This window comes from Andrographis paniculata, unplaced genomic scaffold (assembly GCF_009805555.1).
Source record: "Andrographis paniculata isolate CXL003 unplaced genomic scaffold, ASM980555v1 Contig69END, whole genome shotgun sequence".
In the NCBI taxonomy this organism is placed as follows: Eukaryota; Viridiplantae; Streptophyta; class Magnoliopsida; order Lamiales; family Acanthaceae; genus Andrographis; species Andrographis paniculata.
In genome coordinates, this window is record NW_026137605.1 from 3,858,476 (window position 1) to 3,879,985 (window position 21,510).

Here is a 21,510-nt window from a genome sequence, read left to right on the forward strand (position 1 = left end):
TGATTTAAATAATATTAAATATATTTTAATTTAAAGAGTAGTTTGATTGTAATTTGATGTGCAATTGGAAAGCCAATGGGTGGAAATGATTGGATATAGTAAAAATATATATAATTTGTAGTAAACTGTGTTTTGTATTGTCTTAATTATTTTCTTGTGAATTGTGTACTAAAGAACCATTGTATTTGTGTACTTGGTTATAGGTTCGTTAGGCCATCCATTTTATTGTCAAATAATTCGTCTAATGTTATTACAAAAACATTACATTTGTCTACAGTAAGATGGAATACAAATAAAAGTACAGTTTTAAATTGGATGACGTGTAGGAAGATGGAAAAAGCAAAATAGGTTGTTAAGACATTCGTGATATCCAGTTAGGTGATAATCTAGCTGTTGTGAAACGAAGGCATCTAGAGCTGCATATTGTATATATTCTTGATTGAGGAATTCTGCATCACATTTGCTAACAGCTATGTGAGATGGTTTATTTAATGCTTTTCTTAGCCCTCCAAGTGTCATTGCTTTCATATCGTAGAATGTTGTTGCAGCTGGATCAGTGTTTTGGCTGGCTTTGTGAAGTAAGTCGTTGAGATCTTCATACCTTTGCACGATGAGACCATGGTTTTTGAAAAGTTTTTCATACGTCTGTCTGTATGGCGATTCCACGGAACATGTAAGTATTATCAGAGAAGAGATCCTGAAGTGAAAGTGGTATAAAGTTTGCATAAATAAGCTGAAAGATGGGGAGGTAAGAGAATAAGGAAAGTTGTATGGTCGCAATAGGATGATCTTCTCCGGGAAGCATATTAGATAACCACTCGGTGTCAAGGCCTAGGACCGTAGGCATATGCAAGCATTGAAACTGCGAACAAAAACAACCTGCTTATCTAATTCGCTTGTATGTTGAGTGACAATGATATGTACAATTGTTGTTATGAAATTGTATATACTGATACTATATAATTGAGGTAGGATTTTGATTGGTTGAAAAGAATAAGTGGGAGAGTTGGCTGGAACAATTAGTAGGCGATATATTAGTGCTCATGGCTTCTTGAAAAAGAGTGAGTTAAGCTTACTTCTTTTAGATAGAAGAAGAGTATTTTGTGAGACATAAACGGAGTGAAGTATTACTTTATAAAGGTGTATTAAGTTGTGGGTTGTTGTGGTAGTATATAAATTACAAGTAGTATTGGATGAAATTGTAACTCGAGTTATTTGATTTAATTTGTTTTGATGTATAATGTATATTATGCTTCTACTAATGGTGAAGATGTGGATAACCTTGACAAAATTTCTGCACGGCTTTCCTCTTGTTGATATTAAATATTGATTTTAACTTTCGGTAATTATAGATATTCTTCAACTACCATAGATATGTTGTGTAAGCATAAACTTTGGTTTTTTACTTCTTCCCTCTTTAATTCTCTGATTGTTAAATCGAATTTATTTTGAATGGTTATGACTATTTTTCTGGGGAATTTAATGTGTGATATATCAAGTAGTGTTTTGTCAATCTCATTTAATAACCTTCTGCACTTTTGGAGTATGTTGACATGCATTTCCAAGCTGAACCACGTGAATGGATTCCTGTGCAACAACATTTCTTTCATCTTCGTCCTTTGCTCTAGCAGATGAATTTGGTTCACTTGACATAGCATGAAGATGAGCACTCCCCTTTTCGATGTACGTATAATTTTGTGAGTTTAAAGCTATATGATGCAAGGTACAAATTTTTTTAAATGTTTCCATTATCCATGTTCAACAAATGAGACAAACCTTTATGGAAATTTGCCAAGCTGCTTCGGAACAAGGGTCTTCCTTTAAACAAACATTGTTGTAATGGTCCCATTGTGATAAGAGTTGAAATAAGTTTACCAAACATAGGAAAAGAAGAATTTAATAAGACAGATAATTAAAACCTTTCACTACATTTTCTATAAAAAATGAAAAGGTAAAAGGTGTGAATGGTCAACTATTTACTTCCATTTCTTAATCAATATAAAAGTGCTAGGAATATGTTCTCCATTTTCTTGTTTCAATCAAAGTTATCAAATATATAACCATACACTGAGTAAAAAGTTATTTTAAACGAAAAATGAAGTTAAACAGACAACATTCAAGGAACTATAGTCAATAATAAGAAATGATTCTTTCATAAGGTTTGTTTGTTATTTTATTTCAAATTTGTTAATGATGTAGAAAAGTTCATTTGACAGGCGTACAACCAGCAAATTTGTTAGCATAAAAGACAATCTTCAGTGAATAATTTGACAGTAATATAAGCAATGAAAGCATGTCTTAACTCTCATGACAATAAACTCCATATCAAGAATGAAATAGATTGTTAGTTAAAAACCTAAGAAGAACACTAGGGAACCTTAAGAAATCTTTATAGTAATTATCAACAGTAATATAGTCTTGTTATAATAAGTTTTTTGAGAATGCAACGAAAATGTATAGTGTAAAACTATTCCTTAATAGTTGGTGAATAGAAATTCAAATCGAGCATTTAGTGGTTCCAAAATGCAGAATCCAATTTAAATTATGATTTGTCAGAGTGACATTTTATTGTAGTTCAAATAAGTATTAATTTTTTAAATTTCGATCCAAGAGAGATTTTGTATGAAAGAATCACTTCTTTTATTACAATGCTAAAAACAAATCACTTTAATTTTAATTAGTCCATATGATCCTAACACCTACTAAGAACATTCACACCTCATCTAAGATATTGTAAAATTCCAAATCTGCTGAACAACCTCTATAACTAACCAAACTAATAAAGCTTACTGTAAATTCGCATTGATTAAACTCAAAGCAAACCTAAATAAAGCACTAATGTGCGCAATATTCTTGGTCCCAAAAATTCGCATCATCGAACAGCTCGAAATAAAGTAAGAAAGTATAAAATGAAACCTAATTCAGATCAAGAAAACATAAACCACCACATTACTCCAGTAATTTGTCGAAATTGATCACCGACTTCTTCTTCCTCAGAAAAGGCATCGAAAAAAAATTGGGAGAAAACTCTCCAAGGATCTGACCCTTACCTTCCTTTGAATGATAAGTACAAAAAAAGAAAAATCAAGCAATGCATTATGTAAATATCATCACAAGAGAAACTCAATCTCAATATCAACTTAAAATGACCTGTTGCAGTTGGGCTACGAGGAATTGAAGTTGGCAAAATCAAGCAAGTCTTTGAAAAGAGCATTTTCAAGTTCCCCTTGCTTAGAGAGATTATGCGCTTGACCGACCAAACTATCATAAGAAGAATCTGATTCACTGGTTGAATTTGAGGGGCCGCCACCAAAAGTATTGTTATGCTCACAATATTTTTATTGTTGGTTGCGCCTTGAAGGTGGAGGTAGAAGATTATCAGCAACTGCAGCATCCCATAAAGTCGGGAGGTAAATGGTCTATTGATTTACTCGCAAAAGGAACATGGACATTAGTGGATGATTTTGGACCAAACAATGATACTAACGGGTTGAAAAAATCATCAAGAGGAAAGGAAGTCTGCGCTGAATTTGACAGAGAAACATAGTCTTAGTTGCTGGAATGAGCCAAAATGGTGGGGCTTAGGAATCCTAATGTTCTCCTAGTTTGCTTTGTACTGTAAATTTTTCCACTCAAGTATTCAATCTTTCCAATACCAGTATTGGTTGATTTCTTTGAGGATAGCAAAGAAGAAAGAATTGTTGTTGGCTTTCTTTGTGTATCCCTTGATGACCTGAAAATCAAATATAGTTCTTATTCTCTTGTAGTAAGGTATTGAAGGAAATTTTGTCACAAATAGTCAGAAAAGCATTCTTGCAAGCAAATTGTTTAACTAATGTTCCCTATTTTATCCAATAATAGTCGAAACTTCAAAATTGACAAAAAAAGAAGGGTAACTTACTATCCGAACGCGTATCATTTTAAACACTTTCAGTTCCTGCAATGTAATACTTGCATTTTAGTTAACGCATATTTGATTTTTAGCAAAAATAAGCGTGACGCATCCATATGTGATTTTAAAGTTAGACTTTTTGGATTTTGTATGAAAATGCTTATGTATTAACCTTTTCATTAAATCATCTTAATCTTTTGATTTTTGTTTTTAGTTGATAACAAATGTATTATTATGAAGTGTATTCTTTGAGAAAATATGAGTTTGTCTAATTCTAAAAAAATAGTGATTATTTCATATATATGTAGACATTGTGTTTGAGGTATACGAATGAAACTGTTAGCAAACCTTCTTTGCATGTGTTTTACCTGCAGATATTTTCTGTCATCATTTTGTTTTTTCGGCACCATCATTCCAGGCAGCTGATACCTAAAATTCGACTAACCTAGGTTAGATTATGTTGGTATTAGCAATTCCTAATTGTATATTACAAGGAACTATCGATACTCCACAAGAAGCATTAGATGTAGCAACCATTAGAAGGGACTGTTTATGAGCTAGCATAGCAAGTTCCTGGAGTTGAGTTGCGTACGGAAAGACAATATTCGCTGCAAAAATTTGCAAACAATAAGAAGATTGATAGACAGTTTCATGTTTGGTATTTGAATAGAAATGAGGTGTAAAATTTACATTCGTAACTCAAGTTTGTATGGAATTTGTTCACTTTTCGTTCTGGATACAATAAGTTGTGCAGGTATTGCCACTCAATAACACCATATTAAGTATATTTGTCCATTAAAAACAATCATCATTTAGTGCCAGTTTATAGAGTCGTTTGATGGAAAATAGGGCATGAAATGCATGAATAAGCAGGTTACCTTTTCAAAAAGTGACATAATATTATCTTTGACATATTTTTCCGGTTTCTTAATCGTTGAAATAGGTCCACTTGATAATGAATCCTTAAATAAATCTTTGATTCTTGAAGCAGAGTGAGCTTCATACTCATCAAGTTTTGTCGGGATCGTAGTAAGATTCTTTTCTGTGGATGAGGAAGCATTGGCTGCTGCAAGATGTCGAATATTATTTTCAGAAAAAACATTCACATCATTCATAATATATATAGATATACATAGATACAAACATTCAAATCAAAGCACTCATAGAACGTTTTCTTGATGTTGTGTCCTTAAATAGGTCTTGGATTCCAGATAAAGAGTGGGAGTTGTTATCATCAAGTTTTTTTGGTATAGCAAGTTGATTTGTCTCCATGGATGATGTTCTTCATGCTCATTCCAGGTTCGAAGTACCATTTGTACAAATAAGAATTCCTTTCATTACATGATTTCTTCTTCATATAGATAGATATAGGATCTGTGGGGAAATTACTTAAAAGTACATTTTGTGCTACAGCCCTTCAGCAGCTGCAAATTGTAAAATATTATAACAAGAAATAAGCATGCATACTGTAATACCCGGATTTTGGAGTGTATAAAATAATATTATTATAGCAAATAAATATTTTTATAATATTTTGGGATCAAAAAATTAATATTCTGGAATAAATTTTATTCCTATTTTATATATTGATTATGATTTAAAAGACTGCTAAATGGATAAATATCGATAAAGATAATCATAAAATATAATATATATATATAATAATAATGTTTAGTGGTGATGATGATAAGGATAATATTTATAATAATAATAACGTTAATAATAATAATAATAATAATAATAATAATAATAATATAATAATAATAATAATAATAATAATATAATTATATATATAAACGCTTACCTTACAACCAAAGCAACGCAGAAGCAAGGAACGCCAGGGAGAAAGAAAATAAAGGAGAAGGAAGAAAAGAAGAAAGAAAAAACTTTAGCCGTTTCATTTCAATTCCGACTTCGGTATTGTATTCCTTGTTATACGTTGAATTTAATTATGAATTTTAATATGAATTTCGATATTGAGAATATTAAATTAGAAATTCTTCAAAAATTCATAACCGGCTATTTGGCTATTTAATCGACGAATTTCTTTAGCTAATAGCCTATTCGTAGTCCTAGTATTATATTATGAGAATTTCGTATCGATCCGAGCCGAATTGAAAACGGCAGTGTATTGCACCTGCCTGTTTATTCATATCTTTAAGTATTTTTATTTAATAATCGGGCGATATAAATATTATGAAGTATAAGAGTTTTATAGCTAGAATATCGTAGTCTACTAAATATAAAAGTTTGAAACCCAACGAGCTAACTATAGAAATTAGCTTTTGAATAAGCAGGTAGCTCCTATATATAAGTGTATAGCTCAGCTGATTTGAGTAAATAATGGGGCAGGTGTACGTTGGAAGAGATTTGGGTGAAATTGCGGGAGCTAGAGAGTGTCGATAAGAGGTAAGCAGTAGGGAATTAAATCTAATTTTAAGAAATTAGGTATGCATGTTGCATACGATTTTGATTAATATGTTAACGTGATATTATGTGAATCATTTTGTTGCATGTACATATTTATATATATATATGTGTGCGTATGCATGTGGGAGACTTCACGGTTTATGATATTTGATATACGTATTTGATCGCGTTGGTGAATTTATGAAAAGGAGGATATGTGAGCTGTCTCACTAGCCCTTTTCGGTAAATTCACTTATTTGGCATGTTGCACACATATTGCACGGTTTATCGGATGTGTTTTATGGATCTATCGTTTAGTCGCCGTGTGCAGTAGTTCTAGGCGAGGGCATCATCTGGGGTTAGGATATTCGACCCCGATGTACCGTAACACTTTGGCGATAGTGGACGATAGTAGTCGGACAACTGGGTGATTTAGTCGCACGGTCATTCAGGGATTAAACCCATTGTAGTTGAGACGTATTTGGTCTAATCATTCGTGTTCGGTGTTGTTCCACTCATTGGACTGATCAATAGTGAGGTCTACCGGTAGTTTAGGATCATATGCCAAACTCCAAACGTGATCCCGTTAGGGCGCACGAGGAGGAGTAGAGTTTCCGGGTTTCCCTTGGGTAATTCCAGGTTGCACGGATTCTACTACATTACACGGGATAGGGCTAGTCAGTGGGGGTCCTATCTTCGCTATCACAGACTATGGGGCGTCTTGTGGTTAATGGGGACAACGTTCGGCTATCCATGTATTGATTGTGGGAGTGGTATGGTGGGTATATGGAAGTGACCGGATGACCGTTATATTATTATGGGTTTATCAGGTCCTTCCTTGAGCCGAGGATTTTTCGGCTATTTATTGATGATGGTCTAGTGAGCTTGTTATTACGGGGCCGAGGGTATTCCCTTGTGTTATGTAAATATTTATAAATAAGATTTTGGTATATATAATAATGCGCTTTTATTGTTAATTTAGCCTTAACATATTATTGTGGGGCCCGAAGTAGGAGGTAACGACCTCATGATGCAGTGTGGCGGTAGCATTTCCAGTATGAGCCAACTGGGGGTGTTACAAGTTGGTATCAGAGCCTAGGTTTGGTAGATTTTGGCTCTTTGGATTAAAAAGGTTTTGAAAATAATTATGATATTGAATTGGTTTGGCGAGGTTTGGGTTTTGTGGGTGCATTCATGTTAACGTGGTTTATGCTTTAATGTTATATCTGGTTTAGTTGTGTTGCTGAGTTGATATTGAATCAGGGAAGTCGGGGGCAGTATGTCAAATTCTCGAGGTGATGGTTTACGTAGGGCTATTCGAGGCCCAGAGCTAGATCCTTCGTCTGATGAGTCACAATATCCTGTGCCAGAGCATGTACCAATAGAGGCACCTAGTCAGGATTTCTTCCGGCAGTTTATGGCTGCGATGATGCCTCAACAGAGAAGTTTTATTGATGCTGTTATGCGGCATAACCCGCCAACATATTCTGGTTCCGTAGAGCCTGGAGTTCTTGAGTTCTGGGTTGAAAAGATGGAAAAGATATTTCGTGTTGTTCAGGTTCCACCAGATCAACGAGTCAATATCGGGGCTTATTTCTTGGAAGGTCGAGCAAATCGGTGGTGGTTAGGTGAGGAAGCTGCGGGAGTGGACCAAGTGAATATGACTTGGGATGAGTTTAAAGCAAAATTAAAACCTAGGTTTATACCGTCACATATTCGAAAAGCAAAGAAGCAAGAGCTGCTGGACTTGAAGCAGGGTTCGATGTCAGTCGAGGACTATTTTATAAAATTCAATGAGATGGAGATGTATGTTCCTGACTACTTTTCCTGTGAGCGAGATAGAGTTGATCATTTTGTAGATGGGTTGCAGCAGATGATTCAAGAAGCTTTAGCTGTGTTGGATATCAGTTCGTTGTATGAGGCTTACGAGCGTGTTGCTCGATTCTATCAGAAGCAGGAAGTCAGGCAGAAGAACAGTGAGAAGGAAATGGGGTATCAACATCAGTTTCGAGATAAAGGAAAAGCTAAGGTGGAGGACGAACCAAAGGGTAAAAATAAATGGTGGCAAATATTCAGGTCTGGACCATTGTATAAAGGGATTTCGATTAAAGAACCGAGTTAAGAGAGGTTTCAACAATCGGGGGTTGTTTGTCGACGTTGTGGAACAAGTCATTCAGGTACCCGTTGTGATAAAGTTCCATTAACATGTTTTAAGTGTGGTGGTAGTGGTCATATTGCCAGGCTATGCCCAAGTGTGGTAACTGCAAGGGAGTTTCCAGAACCGAGATTTAGGCCATGGCAGCCGCCATCTTCACAGTCACAGGGGGGAGGATTAGGACTATCATGGCGAGGTGGTCGAAGCCAGTCACGTCCATCATCTAGGCAGCTAGGCAGAGGACCTGACCAGCGTGGCAGAATAAATGTGGTTACCCAAACAGAGGCTGATCATCACCCAGGTGAGGTTTTAACGGGTAGATTTCTTATTTGCGGTTTGTCAGCTCTTGTGTTATTTGATTCGGGTGCAACGTTCTCATTCATATCTAAACGTTTGGTTAAAAGATTGGGTCTGAATTCATCGGTAGAAGTGGTAGTGGAAGTTTTACTTTCATCAGGAGAAGTACTGGAGTGCCGAGAACTCTATATGCAAATTCCGATTAGTATTGGGGAGTTGATTTTGCTACTAACTTGTTGAGTATGAAGTTATCCGAGTTCGATGTGATACTGGGGATGGATTGGTTAATGGCATATCAAGCTCAATTTGATTGTCGAAAAAGATCAATTTCGTTGGTTGGAGCGATGGGTGAACAAGTGAGCTATGCAGGATCTGCAAGACAACCTTCTATGAAGGTAATTTCGTCCCTATCATTTCAAGCACTTATTCGTAAGGGGTATCCGGTGTGTCTGTGTGAGGTAAGAGATTTGAAGCAAGGGAGCAACGATTGCAAAATATTCATGTGGTTCGAGATTTTCCTGATGTATTTCCTGATGATATTCCTAGTATGCCACCAGCTCGTGAGGTGAATTTTACTATTGATATTGTGTCTGGCGCCGAGCCAGTATCAAGAGCCCCATATCGCATGGCACCGTTAGAACTCGTTGAACTTAAATTGCAACTACATGATTTACTGGATAAAGGTTACATTCGTCCTAGTACGTCGCCTTGGGGTGCTCCAGTTTTATTTGTGAAAAAGAAAGATGGAAGCTTAAGGTTGTGTATTGACTACCGTGGGCTGAATAAAGTAACGGTAAAGAATAAATATCCTTTTCCGAGAATTGATGATCTATTTGATCAACTGAGAGGTGCAAGTGTATTCTCCAAGATTGACTTGAGGTCTGGATATTTTCAACTAAGGGTTGCAGAGCATGATATTCCTAAGACAGCCTTTCGCACTAGATACGGTCATTATGAATTTACGGTTATGTCTTTTGGGTTGACCAACGCCCCGGCTGCGTTTATGGAATTAATGAATCGAATTTTTCAACCATACCTCGATCAGTTTGTGGTGATATTTATCGATGATATCTTGGTATATTCTCCAGATAAAAAGACACATGCAAAACATTTGCGTGTGACACTAAATACACTGCGTGCGAGGAAGTTATATGCCGAGTTATCCAAATTTGAGTTTTGGTTGAAAAAGGTTGCTTTCTTGGGGCATGTAGTGTCTGGTAAGGGTATCTCAGTAGATCCTTCTAAAGTTGCGGCAATCTCGGATTGGCCAAGACCTACCAATCAATCAGAAGTAAGAAGTCTTTGGGATTTGGCAGGGTATTACCGAAGATTCGTTCTTGATTTTTCGAGGGTTGCGAAGCCATTAACTAATTTGCTGAAGAATGACACAATGATTAATTGGGATCGTGAGTGTGAGTCCTCTTTCTTAGAATTGAAACATCGATTAACTTCAGCACCAATCTTGGCTTTACCAGTAGAGGGTGAGGATTTTGAAGTTTATAGTGATGCTTCGAAAAGGGAATTAAATTTAAGACAAAGAAGATGGTTAGAATTGGTGAAGGATTATGATCTCGAAATTGTATATCATGAAGGTAAAGCAAATGTTGTAGCTGATGCCTTGAGTCGAAAACCAAGGCATAAGTTGGGTTATATGTCAGTTGCTGATGAACTGTGTCAAGATCTAGCACAGATGGAAATTGAAGTACTTGGACGGGGCATGACGCGGGGATATTTGCAAATGATGCAAGTTGAGTCTAAAATTTATGATCATATTAGAGCGTCTCAAATGGAAGACAATAAGATGGTCGAGCTGGCTATAAAAGTTCAGTGCAGTCAGACTCAAAACTTTAATATTGCTTCAGATGAGAGTCTTCGATTCCATGGGAGGTGGTGTATCCCAAAGGACTGAAGCGATTTGAAAGAGAAAATTATGAGTGAGGCTCATAATACACCACATTCAGTGCATCCAGGGGGGATTAAAATGTATCAAGACTTACGTCAACATTTTTGGTGGAAGGGCATGAAGAAGGATGTAGTCAAATTCGTTGCACAATGTTTAAACTGTCAAAAGGTAAAAGCAGAACATCAGATACCGATGGGGTTGCTACAGCCTTTAGAAGTTCCGCTCTGGAAATGGGATTCTATTGCAATGGATTTTTTGACAGGACTTCCAAGGGCGAAGTTGGGAACAGATGCAATTTGGGTGATTATAGATAGATTGACTAAGTCAGCAGTGTTCATCCCAGTACGTATGACTTGGAGCATGCAGAAGTTGGCCCAATTATATGTTCATCATGTGGTTAAACGACACGGTATTCCTGAGGTAATCATATCGGATCGTGATCCACGTTTTCAATCTTGATTTTGGCAAAAATTCCAAGAAGCCTTTGGTACTCAGTTGCATATGAGTACTGCATTTCATCCAATGATTGATGGTCAATCAGAGCGAACTATCCGTATTCTGGAAGATATGCTAAGAGCTTGTGCAGTAGAATTTCAAGGAAGTTGGGAGGACCACTTGGATTTAGTGGAATTCTCATATAATAATAGTAATCAAACAATTATTGGAATGGCTCCTTTTGAAGCTCTTTATGGACGAAGATGCAGAACTCCTTTAAGTTGGGATGACATGAGTGATCGACTGATATTAGGTCCAGAAATTATCGAAGAATCAAAAAATAAGATTCAAGTTATCAGGGAGAAGATGAAGATAACTCAAGATCGCCAAGAAAGTTATGCCAATAAAGCCCGACGTGAAGGTCAATTTCAAAGTGGAGATTTCGTCATGATAAAAGTATCTCCAATGAAATGTATTAGAAGGTTTGGAATTAAAGGAAAATTGAGTCCGCGTTATGTTGGACCCTATGAAATCCTCGATCGAGTTGGGGATTGGGCTTATCGGTTAGCACTTCCTAATTCCATAGAACAAATTCATAATGTTTTTCATGTATCGCAGCTTCGTAGGTATGTCGCAGATCCTTCTCATATTTTATCTCCGGATGAGTTAGAGCTAAATGAGGATCTTTCATATGAGGAAATACCTCTTTGGATCATGGACACAAATGTTCGAACTACGAGGAACCGAGATATTCGTATGGTGAAGGTAATGTGGTCCCGGCATGGAGCAGAAGAGGCCACGTGGAAAGTAGAACAAGAGATGTTCAAAGCATACCCACATTTGTTTAATTAAGTAGTGTTGTTATGCGTTTGAGTTTAGATTTCAAGGACGAAATCTTTTAAGGGGGAGTGAATTGTAATACCCCGATTTTGGAGTGTATAAAATAATATTATTATAGCAAATAAATATTTTTATAATATTTTGGGATCAAGAAATTAATATTCTGGAATAAATTTTATTCTTATTTTATATATTGATTATGATTGAAAAGACTGCTAAACGGATAAATATCGATAAAGATGATCATAAAATATAATATATATAATAATAATGTTAGTGGTGATGATGATAAGGATAATATTTATAATAATAATAATAATAATAATAATAATAATAATAATAATAACGACGTTAATAGTAATAATAATAATAATATAATATAATAATAATAATAATATAATTATATATATAAACCCTTACCTTACAACCAAAGCAACCCAGAAGCAAGGAACGCCAGGGAGAAAGAAAAGAAAGGAGAAGGAAGAAAACAAGAAAGAAAAAAATTTAGCCGTTCTATTTCGATTCCGACTTCGGTATTGTATTCCTTGTTATACGTAGAATTTAATTATGGATTTTAATATAAATTTCGATATTGGGAATATTAAATTAGAAATTCTTCAAAAATTCATAACCGGCTATTTGGCTATTTAATCGACGAATTTCTTTAGCTAATAGCCTATTCGTAGTCCTAGTATTATATTATGAGAATTTCGTATCGATCCGAGCCGAATTGAAAACGGCAGTGTAGTGCACCTGCCTGTTTATTCATATTTTTAAGTATTTTTATTTAATAATCGGGCGATATAAATATTATGAGGTATAAGAGTTTTATAGCTAGAATATCGTAGTCTACTAAATATAAAAGTTTGAAACCCAACGAGCTAACTATAGAAATTAGCTTTTGAATAAGCGGTAGCTCCTATGTATAAGTATATAGCTAGGCTGATTTGAGTAAATAATGGGGCAGGTGTACGTTGGAAGAGATTTGGGTGAAATTGCGGGAGCTAGGGAGTGTCGATAAGAGGTAAGCAGTAGGGAATTAAATCTAATTTTAAGAAATTAGGTATGCATGTTGCATACGATTTTGATTAATATGTTAACGTGATATTATGTGAATCATTTTGTTGCATGTATATATTTATATATATATATGTGTGTGCGTATGCATGTGGGAGACTTCACGGTTTATGATATTTGATATACGTATTTGATCGCGTTGGTGAATTTATGAAAAGGAGGATAGGTGAGCTGTCTCACCAGTCCTTTTCGGTAAATTCACTTATTTGGCATGTTGCACACATATTGCACGGTTTATCGGATGTGTTTTATGGATCTATCGTTTAGTCGCTATGTGCGGTAGTGCTAGGCGAGGGCATCATCTGGGGTTAGGATATTCGACCCCGATGTACCGTAACACTTTGGCGATAGTGGACAATAGTAGTCGGACAACTGGGTGACTTAGTCGCACGGTCATTCAGGGATTAGACCCATTGTAGTTGAGACGTATTTGGTCTAATCATTCGTGTTCGGTGTTGTTCCACTCATTGGACTGATCACTAGTGAGGTCTACCGGTAGTTTAAGATCATATGCCAAACTCCAAACGTGATCCCGTTAGGGCGCGCGAGGAGGAGTAGAGTTTCCGGGTTTCCCTTGGGTGATTCCAGGTTGCACGGATTCTACTACATTACACGGGATAGGGCTAGTCAGTGGGGGTCCTATCTTCCCTATCACAGACTATGGGGCGTCTTGTGGTTAATGGCGACAACGTTCGGCTATCCATGTATTGATTGTGGAAGTGGTATGGTGGGTATATGGAAGTGACCGGATGACCGTTATATTATTATGGGTTTATCAGGTCCTTCCTTGAGCCAATGGTTTTCTGGCTATTTATTAATGATGGTCTAGTGAGCTTGTTATTACGGGGCCGAGGGTATTCCGGCTGCTCACTTAGACAGATGTAGTGAGCCTATGATTATGGAGCCGAGGTTATTCCGGATGCTCACTTTGGCGGATATATATATATATATGTGAGTGTGCATTGTTGTCGAGTTTGATATTGGTATTGCATCATTTCACTATTGGCATGACATGACACATATTTTATGATTAACGGGAATTAGACTTTATTTTAAAAAGGTGTGAAATGACATATTTCACGTTAGTTCTTAAAATGGATTTAATTCTGGACTGCTTTTAAGAAAATATTTGTTTCAGGTATGCATGGCACATCCGAGACAGGGAACGTCTCGAGACATAGAAAGATGGGATGAGTGAGTGAACTTACGTATATTGTATTATATGTAAATTTTTAACCGGAAAAACCTCTTGTTAAGGGGTGTGTTTTGTAAATATTTATAAATCGGATTTTGGTATATATAATAATGCGCTTTTATGGTTAATTTAGCCTTAACACTGTATTGTGGGGCCCGAAGTAGGAGGTGACGACCTCATGATGCAGTGTGGCGGTAGCATTTCCAGTATGAGCCAACTGGGGGTGTTACACATACCGGCAACATTATATAAACCCAAATGACTTACAAGACGTAACTCACAGAAAAATGATATTAACCCAATTTAGAAACATACCCTTGAATTCTGGCCATGAGTCGCCAGCCTCAGATGCTCCTCTATTGGTATTTTCATCAGGACCATCCACTGAAAACATATCCAAAAGATCAGTAGCAAAATTAACTTAAGGGGAAAGACCAGTACCAAAAGCTTGCTTTGAAATTTCAACATAGGCAGCATAGCTCTGATTTAAATGGAGCTTGAGAAACCTGCATTTTTCACCAAAATGTATCCATAATTTGAACTTTCAAATGGAAGAATTTCCGGGGGCGAGGAACAAAGGGAGGTTTTGCAATGATTCCTTGCAATACAAATCTCAAACCCCGAAAAACACCCTAACCACATCCACATCCCGTCCAACCAAAATTATTTAGAAAGAAAGAAAAAATAAATAAAATTATGTGTTATTTATAATTACAAAGAAACCGACGCACGCGAGAAAGGAAGACAGAAACCGGGCGGTGGTGGTCCAAGGTCTTCATCGATCGCCATATCATCATCGTCAACCAGAGTTTCGAAGGCGCGGGCATCCCCCAATATCTCTAACGAAACACCACAAAAAGACAACAAAAAACATTAGAGCACTGACGTATCAGCCAAGTGAAAAATTGCAAAATAGAAAAAGTTACCTAACCGAGTCACGCGTGAGAAGAAAAGACCAGAAACAATCCTCGTGGTGGTGAGGCGGAGTTGGGCGGTGATGGAGGATGGAGCCAACCGTCGTGCGCTTGGGCAGAAGTAAGGGTTTTTTCAAAAAACGATTGGAACGATATTTGGAGAAAAAGAATAGGACAAAATTGAAATTTTATGTAGCCATCGTACACCATTCTTATTTATAACTATTAAACATATATATACTCCATAGTATTTGCACTACTCATCTATGATATTTAAAAAAAAAAAAAAAAAAAAAAAAAAAACTACATCAAGCACATATTTTATTACAAAATATTATATCAAATTTAACTTTCAATTATTATTATTATTATTATTTTTTAAAATTTTTTTAAAACTTCCCAAAATTATATTTAAACATTTGGTATGGTTTAGATTTTGATTATCTTGTTAGTATGTTGTTTGGAGCTAATAAATTTTAAATGAAAATAAGAGTTGAATGCTAAGTAAATAAAAAAATTATTTATTTCTTTTGTGTCTCGTTTCGATAGAAATTTTTTTATATGAGATATAGTGAATTATGTAGATAATATAAAAATAATAAATATGTCGTATATTAATATTTTTGAAAAAAATATATTGAGAAATTTTTGGTAAAAAAACAAAGCCAATAAGTACTTATAAGTATTATTATTTTTATTTTAAAAATAAAAATGCAAAAGTATACAGTTTAAAACTTATAAGTTTAGGTAAATTATATTTTCAAATCTCGTTATTGAATATTTTTATCATTTTAGTCTAATAACTGAATTTTGTATTAAAATAGTCTCGCAACTAAAATTATGTACATTTAGTTCTCTAACGTCAGAAATACTTATATGATATGACCGACATGTAGATAATATTTATTTTATTTTTTATTTATAAAATTATTTTAAAACAGTATCCCATTGCGAAACGATATAAAACCCAATTTACCTATTGTCTAAAATAAAATGTATTTAATTAAATATCTGTCAACGATAACTTTGGAATAATAAGAAGAAGAAAATGAAATACATGTGAAGTGGGGCTACTTATTTTTGTAATCTTAATTAAAAAATGATTGCCCTTTTGAAACTTATGTTGTAGATAAGATAAAAAAATAAACCATGAAAATTGCAGTATATATATATATATATTTTTATTTTAAAACATTTTTTAAAAATGACAAATCCATTTTGTGACATATATTATCATTAGTCAACAACATCTTAAAAAGAAATCTTTTCCAAAAATTCATCAAATAATAATAATTCTAAAAATGAAATTCCCTGCAAGGGGACCTAACTTTTAATCATCACAGTCCCAGGATTTCAGCACCCGGAACGATTCTTGGTTCCTGAACGTCGGATAGTAACACGAACGGTTCAGATCGTCTCTGGAGCTCCCGGGACTCGCTAAAAAGCTATTCAATTTTGAATTTTCTTATACTACTTTTTTTTCTTTACAAGTACGAAAAAAATCGCTTTTTTTCCTTTTCTTTACAGACTTTCCAGGGATGAATTTGCAACACAATTTGTAATTGAACTAAATTCTCCAAAAATAATTAAATTTGAAAGAATAATCTGATTGGCTCATCTCCATATCTTCTATGACATCTTTAATTCCTACATTAATATCACCTGGCTTGATTTGTGTTCAGCCAATAAGGGCCAAGCGTGACTCCCACGCGCCAGAACACATCAAGATTTGCTCTTCATAGTTGAGAATAATCATAAATATCTTTCCGATAAATAATTGGTCAAAAATAAAAATAAAAATAAAAATCCCAATTTTGAAATTCACTCATCAAGATTTAAAAAAATAGATTAAATAATTAAATTTAAAAAATTAAATCAAATTAAAAAATAGGCACTCCCATATATCCCGGAAAATATAATTGGAAACAAACACACAGATAAAATCATAAATAAATGAAAAAAGCATCAGCAAACAGTAACCTTCATAAAAGCTGAAAAGAAGAAAACAAGATCCACCTCGATCAACCACCCCCCACCCCCAACCCCACCCCCTCCTTTGTCTCTCTCAGAAACCCATTCTCGATGGTGTTCTTGATTCTCATGGCGGATTTGATTGCTTGAAGTTAATAATCCCTAGTTTTCAAATCCCTAGATTTCGCACTCGCATCTGCCCTAATTGCTCCTCAGTTCATCAATTTTGTGTCGCGGTTGCTGTTTCTTAGTTCGATTTGGTGTTTGTGATCTTCCAATTGCCGAAATTTGGGCAGAGTTTTTGGGATACCCAATTTTGCAGAAGAATCCCTAATTTTGCGAAGAAGATGAGGGAAGAAGATTCCAATTGGTTCTCCAAATGGGAAGAGGAACTGCCATCGCCGGAGGAACTGATGCCGTTAACCCAGTCGTTAATTACCCCCGATCTAGCCATGGCTTTCAACATTCCGCCGCCGAGCCACACGACGCCGCCTCCTCCGCTACCGCCGCACCATCATCATCCTCTGCCGCACCACCAGTCCACCGGCCACTCCTCCCAACCCAATTCCTCCGCCGAATTCGACTCCCCCGAACTCAGCGGTGCAGCCGGCGGCGCCACCGGCCCCGGCTCCGACGAGCCGGCTCGCACCCTGAAACGCCCCCGGCTCGTGTGGACCCCGCAGCTCCACAAACGGTTCGTTGACGCCGTCGCCCATTTGGGCATAAAAAACGCCGTCCCCAAAACCATTATGCAGCTCATGAGCGTCGACGGCTTGACTCGCGAGAACGTCGCCAGCCATTTGCAGAAATACCGCCTCTACCTCAAGCGGATGCAGGGGATCTCCAACGGCGGCGGAGCAGCCGCCGCCGCCGCCGCCGCCATGCCGGACCCCGCTACCGACCACCTCTTCGCCAGCGGCCCTGTCCCCGCCCACTTCCTCCATCCCGCCCGGGCCAATTCCGACCATTTCTTCGTCCCTGTGGCCGCCGCCGCCGCAATGCCCCACCACCACCAGCAGATGGCAGTTCTAGGAGCCCCCCCGCCTCCGCCGGCGCCCCACCACCATCATCCCCAGCTGCAACAGCAATTCCGGCAATTCAACGGGCAATTCGACCATCCATTTATGAGGCAATCCCAGAGGATCCCAATTGGGCCGACCGACGACGTGGAGTCGGGGACCAATGCCCGGAAGGTTCTGACATTGTTCCCAACCGGCGAGGATTGAGGCGATCCCCATGGTAAAGATTGGGTCTTTGGAGCGATGTTATATGTATTTTGTTAATTAATGAATGAATGTAGAACAACATACATACAGACATACATACATACCTACTTAGCCCTTTTCTATTCTTCATTTTTAACCTTGTGTTTTCTTAGTCGCTCTTGCCATTTCTTGAATTGATAGTACTCTTTACCTTTGTTCTTATGTTTGTTTCCATTACTAACTGCTTTTGTGACTAGGATGCTTATCCCTTGTTTCTTGATTTAACTTTGAATTATGGCCATCGGAGTTTTCTGATTTTTGTCCTTGCTGCTCTACTCATTCTATTGTTGATGACATCTTCGGCCATTTTCGGATACAAATTGTGCTGTGTTACGATGATCTTTATGTTTGTAGCTTTGTTTTATGCTTTCGATGTTTTATGAATTGGTGTTGGTTCACTAATCACCACTTGAGCTGTGGAATATGTGACTTGTTTATGAAATGGATTCTATATTTTATTATTATTATTATTATTATTATTATTGTTGTTGTTGTTGGTTTTCAATTTAATCTTTAAATTCAATATAAGCTTGGCTGATAAAGCAAAGAAATGGGTTTGAATAAGCTACCTGTGTGTTTGTTTAGAAGATTTTGAAGGATTTTAAAAAAAAAAAAAATTCTCCCAAATCATCAAATAAAATACTTATTTTTTATTTTTTATATTATACTAAAAATAAATTTTACATTTAAAACATTACATCAAACGCTTATTTATATCACATAATACAATTATTCAAATTCAAAAAATTTACTATTCAAATTCACCTCAAAATTGGAACCCTCAAACAAACACAATAATGAAAAGTTTTTAGGTTAGTGAAGTTTAATTTTATCTGAATTTGATAATTATATATCAAAATTATTTATTAACTAAATTCGAACAAAATAGTGAAGAATAATCAAATATACTAAAAATCACAATTGAATCAATGAGGGTCTTCATCCAACGTATTTTTGTTCACACAATTTTTAATGAATAGTATAAAAAAATATACTCCCTCCGTCTCACATAGTTTGTCTCTATTTTTTATTTGTCGTTCATCCCACATAATTTATTATTTTCTTTTTAAAAAAATTAATTATACATTTTAATCATATTTTAAAATTTAAACTTAAAAAAAATTAATTTTAATTAAACTGGTTATCTTACTCTTAATTTATAATTATTTTTAGTATATAATAATTATTTTTATAATACACTTTTTAATTACGTATTAATTATAATTTAATAAATTCTTGTATCTTCCGTAATATGCCCATATTATCTAAGATGAAGGAACTAATATATATATATATATTATCCATAAAATATCTATAATATATATTCGATAGACTCATAAAAAATCAATAATTAAATATAATAATTTTTATATTACGGATATTTTTTTTTTATGTCTAATTTAAAAAAAGACAATGCACGTATGACTGTTTGATTTCCACTTTAAATAAAATCACTATTATGGAGTGCTAAGAATTGAAGCAGAAGTCCGAAGACACTTTTACTATACTTACAACTTAAAAACAATTATATAAAATTATATTAAGTATATTATTTAATTACAATAATTAAAATTAGTATATCTTTTAAGGAGTAAGTAAAATTCAGTCTAACTTAACTTATTTCACTTATGTGGGTTCACGGGCATTGTATATTTAAATAAGTATAACTTAAAAACAATTATAAAATTATATTAAGTATATTATTTAATTACAATAATTAAAATTAGTATATCTTTTAAGGAATAAGTAAAATTCACTGTAACTTAACTTATTTCACTTATGTGAGTTTACGCGCATAGTATATTTAAATAGTACAATATTTTATAAATATTGTTAAAAAAATATAAAAAAATAGACTTACATTAATATAATATAAATAATACATCCACTTTATTCTCTCAGAATTAATTAACACAAATATGATTTTATATATAACAACACAATTCATCATAAACAAATTCATTAAAAAATATTAAGTTAACAAATATATGTTTGTTTATGGCTTAAATTCCATCTTTTATTAGACTCCGCATATTATTATATTAAATATGATTAACTATTTTTTTAGTACCATGATTAGATCATTTTATCATTTTAGTTTCGTAACTAGAGAGTATATTAAAATAGTCTCGTAAGTATAAATTTTTTTCAATTTAATCTCCAATGTCTATGTGGCATCTGCGTGGCAGACTGACGGACACGTGTCGGTCAGATTAACGCCACGTGACTGACACGTGTTCGCCACATGACTGACACGTGTTCGCCATGTGAATAATTTTTATTTATTTTATTAAAAAGTAAATGTAAAATTAAATTAAATAAATAAAATATATAAAAAAATTAAAAAATTAAAATTAAAATTATCCACGTATCCGTCATGTCAGCCCATGTAGTTGATACGTAAATAATTTATATTGTTATATTAAAAATAAAACATGAAATATAAAAAATATACTAATATATAAATGATTGAAGGTCATGTGGCGCGGACTCTACTGACAAATATATATAATTTTAATTTTTTTTTTTTTTTTATTTTTAAATTTTTTAATTTTTAAGTTAATTTTAATTTTAATTTTTATATTTTTATATTTTATTTTTATATTTTATATTAACTTTTTATATTTAATATAATAAAAATAAAAGTAATCAATGTGGAGGACACGTGGCGCTGACTTGGCCGACACATGTCCGTTAACAACTTACATGTCAAACAGGTGCCACGTAAATATTGAAGACTAAATTGCAAAAACTTTTTACTTATTGTACTATTTTAAGACAATTAATAATTACAAGACTAAAATGATAAAAAAGTTCGGTTATGAACTAAAAAATCAGTGTTCCTTTGAAAATTTTATACTTTGTACACCCAAATATTTTTTAATTTTTTTTAAAAATATTTATATCAATATATATTTGCAAAATATCAAATCAAACTATTCCAATTTTTTCAAAACTTCCAAAAAGGCGTCGTTTGATTGAGCATTTTAAGAAAAACACTCAAGTAAAATTTCCATATAACAATTATTTTTTCATTGCATTTTGTGTAGGGATGTCAAAAGTAAACTCGACCCGAAAAATCGAATCCGTTCGACCTAAAATTTTTCAGGTTCGGGTTTGGGTATTTCGGGTTTGAAAAAAATCGGGTCGACCCGAA

At 34.7% G+C, this 21,510-nt stretch overlaps 1 protein-coding gene and 1 long non-coding RNA gene across 2 annotated transcripts; both read left to right on the forward strand.

The window, feature by feature from the left end:
* Positions 1 to 12,382: 12,382 nt before the first annotated feature.
* Positions 12,383 to 14,296, forward strand: LOC127264164 (uncharacterized). The gene is made up of 3 exons (XR_007841632.1): positions 12,383 to 12,464; positions 12,899 to 12,955; positions 14,147 to 14,296. It is a non-coding gene; the product is annotated as an uncharacterized LOC127264164 (long non-coding RNA).
* A 2,817-nt stretch (positions 14,297 to 17,113) lies between these two features.
* LOC127264237 (transcription factor MYBC1-like) lies at positions 17,114 to 18,612 on the forward strand. Its single transcript, XM_051293701.1, has one exon. It carries the CDS (start codon positions 17,436 to 17,438, stop codon positions 18,312 to 18,314), a length of 879 nt encoding a protein of 292 aa, XP_051149658.1. The 5' UTR covers positions 17,114 to 17,435; the 3' UTR covers positions 18,315 to 18,612.
* The last annotated feature ends 2,898 nt before the right edge of the window (positions 18,613 to 21,510 follow it).